This window comes from Belonocnema kinseyi, chromosome 2 (assembly GCF_010883055.1).
Source record: "Belonocnema kinseyi isolate 2016_QV_RU_SX_M_011 chromosome 2, B_treatae_v1, whole genome shotgun sequence".
NCBI classification, from domain to species: domain Eukaryota; kingdom Metazoa; phylum Arthropoda; class Insecta; order Hymenoptera; family Cynipidae; genus Belonocnema; species Belonocnema kinseyi.
The window spans coordinates 428,246-438,969 of NC_046658.1; the positions used below are offsets into that span (position 1 = coordinate 428,246).

The 10,724-nt window shown below is 34.5% G+C and overlaps 2 protein-coding genes across 8 annotated transcripts in view; one reads left to right on the forward strand and one right to left on the reverse strand.

Moving 5' to 3' along the window:
* The window catches only part of LOC117168109 (matrix metalloproteinase-14), a 518,894-nt gene that overhangs the window by 346,064 nt on the left and 162,106 nt on the right, over positions 1-10,724 (forward strand). The gene's annotated exons all lie outside the window — the stretch shown is intronic.
* LOC117168112 overlaps positions 2,901-10,724 on the reverse strand; it is a 13,888-nt gene continuing 6,064 nt past the window's right edge. Inside the window, exon 2 of the mRNA XM_033353508.1 lies at positions 2,901-3,979. Within this exon, the coding sequence (XP_033209399.1) occupies positions 3,675-3,979 (305 nt within the window). The 3' untranslated portion in view covers positions 2,901-3,674. The remainder of the gene's footprint in view (positions 3,980-10,724) is intronic.

The following is a 10,724-nucleotide window of genomic DNA, read 5'->3' on the forward strand; positions in this document are numbered from 1 at the left end:
AAGGTTATATAGTTGAATCTTGAATATAATTTGCATTATAGAAGTTAATTCATATTTAAAATACCACGATTTAAATTATATAGTTTTTCAAATGCTTCTGCTGTTGTGAAATGAGTATCTGATTTATATTTTTCTAAATATGTTTTAATTTTTTTCTCGGATAAGTATCAAAAGTTGACAAGCAATCAAATTCTCGGAAATGAAAGTGAAAGTGAAAGTTAAAAAAAACTCTAGAGAGAAAATTATTTCAATTCTTGAATGAAAATTTTGGTCTTATTCTTATTATGTTATGAACAGATTATTTATTTCAATTGATTAATTCTTTTCACAATGTTAAATTACAAAAAGATGAAATTTTAATTTTGAAATTAAAGTTAAAAAATTGATTATTTACTTGAAGGTTATGTAATTTAATATAGATTATAAATTGTGAAATAACATTTTATTATTGTTTAAAATACATATTTTGTATTAATATAATTTATGTGCATTTTTTTTATCTTCTGAAATGTTATCGGAATTCTGATTCCAAATAATCCGAATATACACAGTAGGACTTGTAGGATCGGGAAGGACCGGGTCTCCACTTTCGATGAGGCAGGTCCCAGATACAAATCTAGCTACAGACCTCCTGGTAGTGACGTATCTTAAGATGTACAGGCCCTAACATTTCAGCGGCCTGCGGCTGCGTTTTTACGCGCGTGCGCCTTTCTATCACGGTCAGTGGAGAAGCTTACGAGTGCGGGGACTACATCCCTCCGAGGATTTCATTTCTACGAGTTCCGATGCGACATGTCCTACTGTATTTAACTTTTTTCTGGAATATAGTTTAAAAGATTATCAATAACACAAAATTTCCAGAAAAATACTACGTGAATTTTTTTTTAACGATTTAATATGAAAATAATTCTTCAATGCTTTATATCTTATCAACAGATTAATTACGTATTATTAGCGGAATAATTTTGTACAATATTGCATTACATAAAGTTTGAATTCATTTATATTGGATATAAGCCTTATAATAATAGCTTATTTATATTTAACCTATTTCTGTTACAATTTTATAGTTTTTCGAAACTATTTTTCAGTAAGGAAGTTTAAAATATATATAAAGCAAAATTTAATTTATTAATTCAATGAAAAAATTTTTTTGAGGCTTTTTATGTTGTGAACTGTTTAATTCATTATTAGCTAATAATTTTTTTTTACATTTTCTTTATATTTGTTTGAATTAGATACAAAGGTTATTAATAAATTGGACGTATAGAAATGCTATTTTAAAATTTAAAAGAGAATATAATGTAAACATTACTTTAATGTTTCATTGAAAATAATTGTTCCGAGCTTTTTATTTTGTGAACTGATTAATTAATTATAAAATGATCTGCTGAAACTTAGATTTTCTAAATTCAGTTTAAAAGTTTATGATTAAATAAAATTTTCAAAAATGAAAGTTCAAATTAAAAAAAAATTAAGTATATAAATGTTATTTAAATGTTATATAAGAGAATTATATTTTAAATGTTTTTCTTTTGTAAAATGGCCAATTGGTTATTAGCTGAATATAATTTGCCTATTAAAAGTGAATTCATGTTTACAATTATATTATTTTAATTTGATAATTTTTCAAATGATTCTGATGTAGAGTAATGAGTATTTGCAATCGATTTTTTAAATGTTTTAATTAATTTTTTAACTTAAATTTCCAAATTAAAATTTCGTCTTTATGTAATTGTACAATTTTCAATAAAAAATGGAAATAATTTTCCCTCTACATTTTTTTTTTTAATTTTCACATTCATTTCTGAGAATTTGGTTGCTTGGTAACTTTTGATAGTTATCCGAGACAAAAATTAAAATATATTTAGAAAAGTTCAATTTAAATACTCATTTCACAACACCAGAATCGATGAAAAATTATTTAATTGAAATTGTGGTATTTTAAACATTAATTAACTTCTATCATGGAAATTATATTCAATATTTATCAAGTTATAAACTATTTTAAATCTATACATTACCTCTTTTAATTTAATTTAAAAAATATATATTAGTGTCCACGCGTTAGTGTTTTTTACGTCTGGGTTTCTTTTTGCTTAAAACCTTTAAAATAAATCTTCATTTTTTCAATCTTCTGCAGTTGAAAAATCTTCTTTTTTCTCCTTAAGTCTTCGCAATATTTATTGAATTGCATGGTTTAATTTATTTTATATTTTTTAATGTTACTAAATTAAATCATTATCCTTTCAAATCTTCTACTCTTTTTTGAAATTTAAGAAAATATTTGGAAATGTTTAATAATCTTTTGCAATTTTCTTCTAGAGTCAATTTTCCAAATTAAATAATCTAAATATATATCCTGAAAATTTTTAATAATTGTCTTAAGGTCTTCCGTTTTTCCCCCAAAAAATCATCTAAAAATTATCAAGAAGCTTATAAATTTTTGTTCGCATCCTCAACATAAGTTTTTCCGAATATAATTTTCCATATATAAACGTTATAAAATTTTCCATATATAAGCAACTGGAAAAGAGTCCCTGGCAGTTTTATTTAACCAGTGTCGCAAAAATGTAGGTTTTCGACATAACAAACCATTCAAAAAGAGTCCCTGGCAGTTTTATTTAGCCAGTGTCGCAAAAATGTAGGTTTTCGACATAACAAACCATTCAACCTTTATATAGTTTAATATTCCGAAAAAAATTAATTAATCACTGTTTACCTTGGCCTAGGTGGCTTAGCTTTGTTTCTCGTAATTACACTTGTTAGTTTGAAATTTCACTGGTTAGGGTAGTTGAATAAATGAAAACTGTTTTTAATAAGGGAAAAGCTTTATCATAAAAAACCCTAATTTATTGAATTTAAGAAGAAACAGTACATGAAGATCTATTTACAAAGCATGAATCGACAAACGAACGAACCGGCCGCGTTGAAATCACACACATACACACATCTCCATGCTTCGGTTGGTATTTTTGTGATTTCTTATTGCTCGATGAGCGTAAGAACGATTTGGCGACGAGTCCGTGGTTTGCGACTAAACAGATGATAAGACTTTGTTGAAATTGAGAACGGACGCGAGGGAGCTCCGCCCCAACGTGATTTTATCGTAGAAAAACGATTTTCTTGAACGACCCGAACCCGACGGAAAAACGAAAACGATTGAATAGTGCCTGAGCATTTCCGGTTGCCCGCGCATACTCGCGCACGCCTTGAATCTTCAGGTGGATTCACATTATGACCTAAAGCCCGATTCACAACCGTTCGAGTTTCTATGTTGCAACGGAACATACTCCCTGGAAAGGCTGCGATATGAGTTGGATTACATACAACGAATGGAGCAGAGTTTGAATTTAAAGATAGCTAACACGAAAGCGTCTATTTACATTTATCTTTAACCTAAGATCAGACATTTGAACGATAACTAAAAATAGAATTTGAGAGATACAACGTCGATTGGTAACGCTCTTTGGTTTGTTTGAATGTTGTTCGCTAATAACTAAAACAATGAAGTCAGTTTCCTTTGGAGGGACTGCTTCGTTGATTAGAATAATGATTAAAATCAAAACAGCGATTAGAATAAATTTAACGATGTGATATAAAAATACTTTAACATTAAAAAGATCGAGCTTAAATCCACACTAACTAATTCAGTCGACCAATGCCAATAGAAATCACGCAGTTGGCAATAAACACAGTCGAGTTATATTGCGTTTGTAAACGCCGCTGGCCGTCTTCACTGAGGCAACTCGATCGATGTCTTCGCTCCCAGGAAACACCTCGAGGATTACACCCAGTGGCCATCTCGTATATCCCAAATTATTTTCCATCAGGATAACCACGGACCCAACTTTCATTTCAGAGGCGGATTTTTGCCATTTTTGGCGGGTTTGTAATTCATCGAGGTACTCCTTGTACCACCTTTTCCAAAAATCCTGACGAGCTTTGGTGATGAGGTTATACATTGATTGTCTGTTATCTGGAACGGAAAATAGATTTTTCTCAGGCAAGAAATTGAATGGTCGAACTATCAATAGAAGAGCAGGAGTAATAGCTAACGGGTCATTGGGATCAGCTGAAGAGCGTATAAAGGTTGAGAATTTAAGATTGCTTCAATTTCGATTAAGAGAGTGTTCGTTTGCTCATAAGTAAGTTTTTTAACTTTTAATACGCGTTTTAAATGATGTTTAAAGCTCTCTACAGCTGCTTTCCACAGACCGCCAAAATCCGCAGATAGAGGTGGATTGAGTACCACTCTATTTCTGTAGTTAAATCAAAAGATCCTATCTCTTTTTTAAACTCTTCAGTTTCAAATAAATCGTAAATCTCGCGAAGTTCTTTACTGGCCCCCACAAAATTGGTACCATTGTTCGAATAGAGGTGTTCTGGTACTCCCCTTCGTCCAATGAACCTAGGCAAAGCTGCCAAAAATTCTTCTATTGAGAGATCGGTCGCAAGTTCAATATGGACCGCTTTGGACACCATGCAAATGAAAACAGACCCATACGTTTTGAGAAAAATTCTATTGCGATATTTCTTTTCTATAATGAGAATAGGACCGAAAAAATCTACCCCTGTACGACTGAAAGCTGGAGCTTTTGTCACGCTTGATTCAGGTAAAAAGCCATTTGAACCTGCATCATTTTAGGACGTTGTCGAATATTTTCTACACAATGATGGACAATTTTCCTAACCTGATTTTTTCCATTTAGAATCCAGAACCTTTCGAGAAGAGTATACAAAGTTGTTTAAATACCAGCATGCATGTTAACTTCATGACATTCTCGAATGATCATGTCAGTAATCAGATGCTTACTAGGTATCAACAGAGGATGTTTTTGATTGTAACTTATATCTGCTTTCTTCAACCTACCGCCTACACGAATGAGATCAGACGCATCAAGAAACGGATTTAATTCGTCTAATTTGGTAGCCTCCCTATACGCGACAGTGACTTCACCGGGATTCGGTTCTTGAGTGGTAGTGAGAAGTTTGATTTCCTCCGATAATATCTTAAGTTGGATCATTGCGATTAATCGACGTTCCGCATCAATAATCTCTTGACATGATAATGGACGATTTCTTTCAGATTTTAGGTTCTTCCAATGTAGAAAATAAGCGACAAGCCTTATGAGTCGTTGAAATGATGAAACGCGAGAATACATGTAGTCGCACGTCCCTGTCGTGAGCAAACAAATACCCCCCTTTAAGCCTGGTACTTCAATCTATGGTAATTCAACCAACCTAGGCCATTCTTTTTCAGGATAAACTAACCAACTAGCAACTGCAATCCAAAGCGAATTTTGGATGAAAACTGATGGTAGTTATCCTCGAGAGAGACGGTTGGCAGGATTATCCTTAGAACGGACATGTCTCCACTGAACTCGATCACCTAGTGTCTGAATCTCTGCGACCCTATTAGCCTCAAACGTCTTTAACAAATGCAGATCCTTTTTTATCGAACAAAGTACGATGGTGGAATCTAACCATAGGAATGTTTTCTTTATTGGAAACTCGATTTGATGCTTCGATTTGATTGGGAGTTTCTTGAGAAGCGCCGCTGCACAAAGTTCTAACCGTGGAATCGTGACACAACTTAACGGAACCACTCTAGATTTGCTACAAACAAGATTAACTGTAACGACACCCCATGATTCTAAAGCTTTGACAAAAAGACATGCCCTATAACCCTGAAAACTTGCATCGCAAAATCCATGGTTCTCGACCTCGACTGGACTCACACACAATAAATTTCTAGGCATCGAAAAATTCTGCAGACAAGGGAGTTGGTCAATCCACGATTTCCATTTGGTCTGGATGTTTTGAGGTAGCGATTCGTTCCACGTGATCTTAGATTTCCAACAATCCTGGATTAGAACCTTAGCGCAGAAACTTACGGGTCCCAAAAGGCCCAGAGGATCGAAGATTTTTGAAATTTGCAAGAAAAGCTTTCTTTTGGTGCACCTGCTTTGAGCATCGATTACTCGTAGCGTGTAAGTTAAAACATCACGTTGAGAATCCCAAATGATTCTAAGATTTTTCTAAATAGGAATTTCTTTGATCACACAATATAATTTGAAAATTTTCCTTTCAATTTCGTGTAAAACAGAAGTATGATTAGATGCCCATTGTCTAATACAGAAGCCCTCACGGGCCAGTAAATCAATCATTTCGTCACGAATATTTTAAATTTCTTGAATTGAGTTCGCGCCAGACACTAGATCATCGACATAAAAATCGCGTAAAAGAATTTTATGAGCTCGTGGGAACTCCTTTCCTTTATCTCGGGCAAGCTAATGTAATGTGCGAATCGCGAAAAAAGGTGCACAGGCAGTTCCAAAAGTTACTGATTTCAGTTGAAAAGTTCATATCTTACGCTGATAGTACCAAAAAATTTTCTGAAATTTCCTATCATCTGGATGAACTAGGACCTGCCTGTACATATTTTCAATGACAGCGGTAATGACATAAGTATGTGTCCGAAATCAAAGTGTTTGTTCAAAAATGGTATTCTGAATCGTGGGACCTACCAACAGAACCTCATTAAGTGAAATACCTGTCGAAGCTTTAGCTGATGCGTCAAATACCACCCTGACCTTAGTAGTTTCACTAAATGTTTTAATGACAGCGTGATGCGGCAGACAACATCCCTCACTGATATTATTGTCACAGAGAGTCATGTGATTTAACGAAATATATTCTTCCATTACCCGGTAATATTCGGATTTTAACTGTGAATTAGACTCGAACTTCCTTTCCAGTACGTATAACCGTTTTAATGCTTGAGTTTTAGATTCGCCTAATTTGAATTTACTATCACGGAAAGGAAGTTGCACAATGTATCTACCCGCCGCATCACGCTGAGTGTGACCTACGCGATGTTGTTCGCAAGAAATATCATCAAGAGATTTCAAAAGTTAATGATCAAAATCTTCTATTGCCCAAAAGCGTTCAATAAGTTTGTCTAATTTTATCACATTGCAAGAAGCCCTTGCAGATGCGACGAGAACGTCAGATCCTCCTGCCACAATCCAACCTAAAGTAGTTTTTTAAAAATTATTTGAGATTCCTGGTGTTGAAGCTCGATCTGACCGACAGATAATATCGATAATGTTGTACCTGCTGCTATCAATAAATCTACTGGCTTAGGCACGTGGAATTGCGGATCTGCATGTTGCGAGTTTCTGGGAATGTCAAATCCCGAGGAAAAGTTTCGTTAGACACGAGATTAGCTATTTTTGGTACTATTAAAAATGTAATTCTCGTTTAAAATTGTTGTAATGTGAACAGAATGCTACTTTAATGTAATAGTCAGAAGCAGTGCATAAACCATTAACCGCTCCAATATTAAGTGAACAAGTTTGTTCAGATCATTTGAAGGCATTCGCAATATTATTAGTAATCAAATTAACCGTCGAACAAGAATCTAATGGTGCCCGAGCCATGAAACTATTTGCTTCGTTGTTTTCTACTTTTAAACCCGCTGTGATCATTAATTGAGAATCCGACGGAAACGCTTTCGACGTATAAGTATGACGAGCTAGTCATGCTTGCGGATTTGAGGAGGTGGAAGCCTTTATTTCCCCCCTTCCCTGACAATGTTCTGAATTGGATGTTTTATTTTGTTTCTCTAAATGCATCAAAGTGTGATGATCTCGATCACACCGCTTGCAACGTTTGCTACTCTTGCACGGAAGCGCGTGGGCGTACAAACAGTTTTGACACAGTTTGTGTGTCTTTACTATATTCAAGCGTTCTTGAATCTTGAATTCGTTAAAACTCGGGCATTTGTAAAGATAGAACTCTTCATTGCATTTAATGCAATTGGAGCTTGAGGAACTTGAAGCCGAAGTCACGAATGAAAGTGCTTCGACCCTTTTGAATTTATCAGAAAATTGATTGAGTTTATCGCCCACCCGTTTCCTAGCATTTTTGCGGCCACTCGAGGCAACCCTCTCCAGTGATCGAAGTTTAAATACCGTAGCTTGAATAAATTTATAAAATTCATTCAATGTTAGAAGCTTGTTTCCCTCTTATTTATCTTGCCATCTAGCTAAAATTCCCTGTGGTAAACACCGTTCGAAAATTCTGATTACGACTTGCGCTCCAAATTCAACCTGCACTTCTTCCAACATACTAAGATGTTGACACGCTTTATCCACAAATGAAGAAAGTTCATCGGGATCTGCTTTAGAATATACCGGTAGATCCAAAAGACCGTCCAGAAGTTCGACTACGTTCATACGTTTATGATCGTATGCCTCGCACAGCGATTGCCAAGCTTTCCCGTAATTTTCTTCACTTGGCGGAAAAGAACTGATTTTATTCCAAGCTGATCTGGTGAGCACGTTTGCTAATTGAGTATGTTTTATGTAATCACTAAGATCAGTCCGCGAATGAAAAAGTGCCACGAAGCTATCTTTCAACGTAACCCATTTATCGTGACGTCCGTCAACGGTCGGTACCCTTATTTCCGGTAGTTTAGGTTTATCCTGTCGTTTAGTAAAGATTAAATTACTGCGATTCAACGTTGGATTCACAAGGGATGCCGCGGTTTGTATATTGGTCACTGCGGAAGCAACATCGTAATAATTTGCTTCGATTTCTGAAAAAGCATCGAGGCGCGGGTGATCAGGTTGTAACGCGATCAACTCATCGTTCTTTCCAACGAAACCCCCTTTTGCACGATGTAAGATACGCGTATCTTCTGTTCCGCAGAAACTGCCATTTTTAAAGTTATTAAATTAAACTATTCACTAAAATTGCGTTATGTCGAGTGGTCGCAACGAGTTTAAATATCTTAAGTTTCCTTTAGAAACAGGGAAGCTTCGCACTACTCGAAAATCAAACCTCACAGGAGGCACCATGGTCTGAATCACTATTCGCCTTTCCCTAAGTGCCTTAGCAAATTTGTTTCTCGTAATTACACTCGTTGATTTGAAATTTCACCAGTTAGGGTCGTTGAATAAATGAAAACTGAGTTTAATAGGGGAAAAGCTTTAGCATAAAAAACCCTAATTTATTGAATTCAAAAAGAAATTGTACATGAAGATCTATTTACAAAGCATGAATCGACAAACGAACAAACTGGCCGCGTTGAAATCACACACACATCTCGACACGTCGGTTGGTATTTTTGTGATTTTTCATTGCTCGATGAACGTAAGAACGATTTGGCGACGAGTCCGTGGTTTGCGACTAGGCAGATGATAAGACTTCGCTGAAGTGGAGAACGGACACGAGAGTGCTCCGCCGGACCGTGATTTTGTCGTAGAAAAACGATTTTCTTCAACGACCCGAACCTGACGGAAAAACGAAGACGATTGACTAGTGCCTGAGCAGTTCCTGTTGCCCGCGCATACTCTAGCACTTCTTGAACCTTCAGGCGGATTCACATTATGACCTGAAGCCCGATTCACAAAAAATATGTGTATGTTCCGATCATTTCGAAATCAGGAAATTCAGATACTCACTTTATAATTTCACAAAAATTTACGCAAATGATATAATTGTGAAAGAAATATTTTCAATATTAATAAAGTTTTATTGCACAAATTATAACCAATATTCAATTACATAAACTTCAAGTAAATTATCGAGTCATTAAACAATTATTTTTATTCAAACATTGAAACAATTTATACTTTACATTTTTTTAAATTTCCACATTCATTTTTAAAAATTTGTTTTATTGATAACTTTTGTTACTAATTTCAGAGAAAGGAAGGATTTTTCCAATCGTGTCCGCCTTTGATACACTTCTGAAGGTCCCCCGAATAAATTCTAAGTTCGTTAATCAGATACTCGTATTTCGAAGCAAAATTAAAAAATTGAGTGCATTTTCAAAATATCAAAATTTTTAAAATTTTAAAGTTTTTTGTTGCAGTTTCTTATAGATGGGTGAAAGACTTGCAAATTATCTAAATAAAATTTTTTATTTTGATGAAAATTAGAAAAGTTGTATACTTTTCAAAAATTGAAAATGTTCAAAAAATATAAAAAATTATTTTTTCCATATATCCAAAAATCTCATTCAAAATTTTCACTAGATATCAAATATATTTAAAAACTGTTCCAGCCGATTTTTCCGATTAGCCCAAAATTAAAAAAATTATAGCATTTTCAAAATTTTCAAAATTTTTTTTCTTAATATTATACAAATTTTTGTCAAAGTTTCTTATAGATGAGTAAAAGACTTGATAATTATCCAAATAAAATTTTTAATTTTGACGAAAATTAGAAAAGTTATACACTTTTCAAAATTTTTTAAATCTTAAAAAAATAGAAAAAATTATTTTTTTCATAATCGTCAAGGCCGTAGGTGCTTTGAGAACCTTCTTTAATGTCAAATAAAAAAAAAGGTTCAGCTTTACTTTATGATTGTAGTTTATGAGGGGTTAGAATTACAGTATTTGATATAATTTAATATATATATATATATATATCGCTCTTGGAGGTGCCCAGCTTTCACTTGCTAATAGCCTAAAAAGCATCCCTGCGTGTCAACAATATGCTAGAACACTTGCGGGAAAAATGCAGAAGGCGGTTGTCCTTGGGTCGCTCCGTGTTCTTAGGGTCCACGAGGCTTTTGCTGGGTCGTCGTATTGATTCCTTTACAGGCCGTAACCACCTATCTCACGGTTGTGAGACGTGGTTATGGCTGAAATTTTACCGCGATTGCGCTGGAAGCGGGTGCAATTTTTCAGATTAGCACCCGCTCCCGG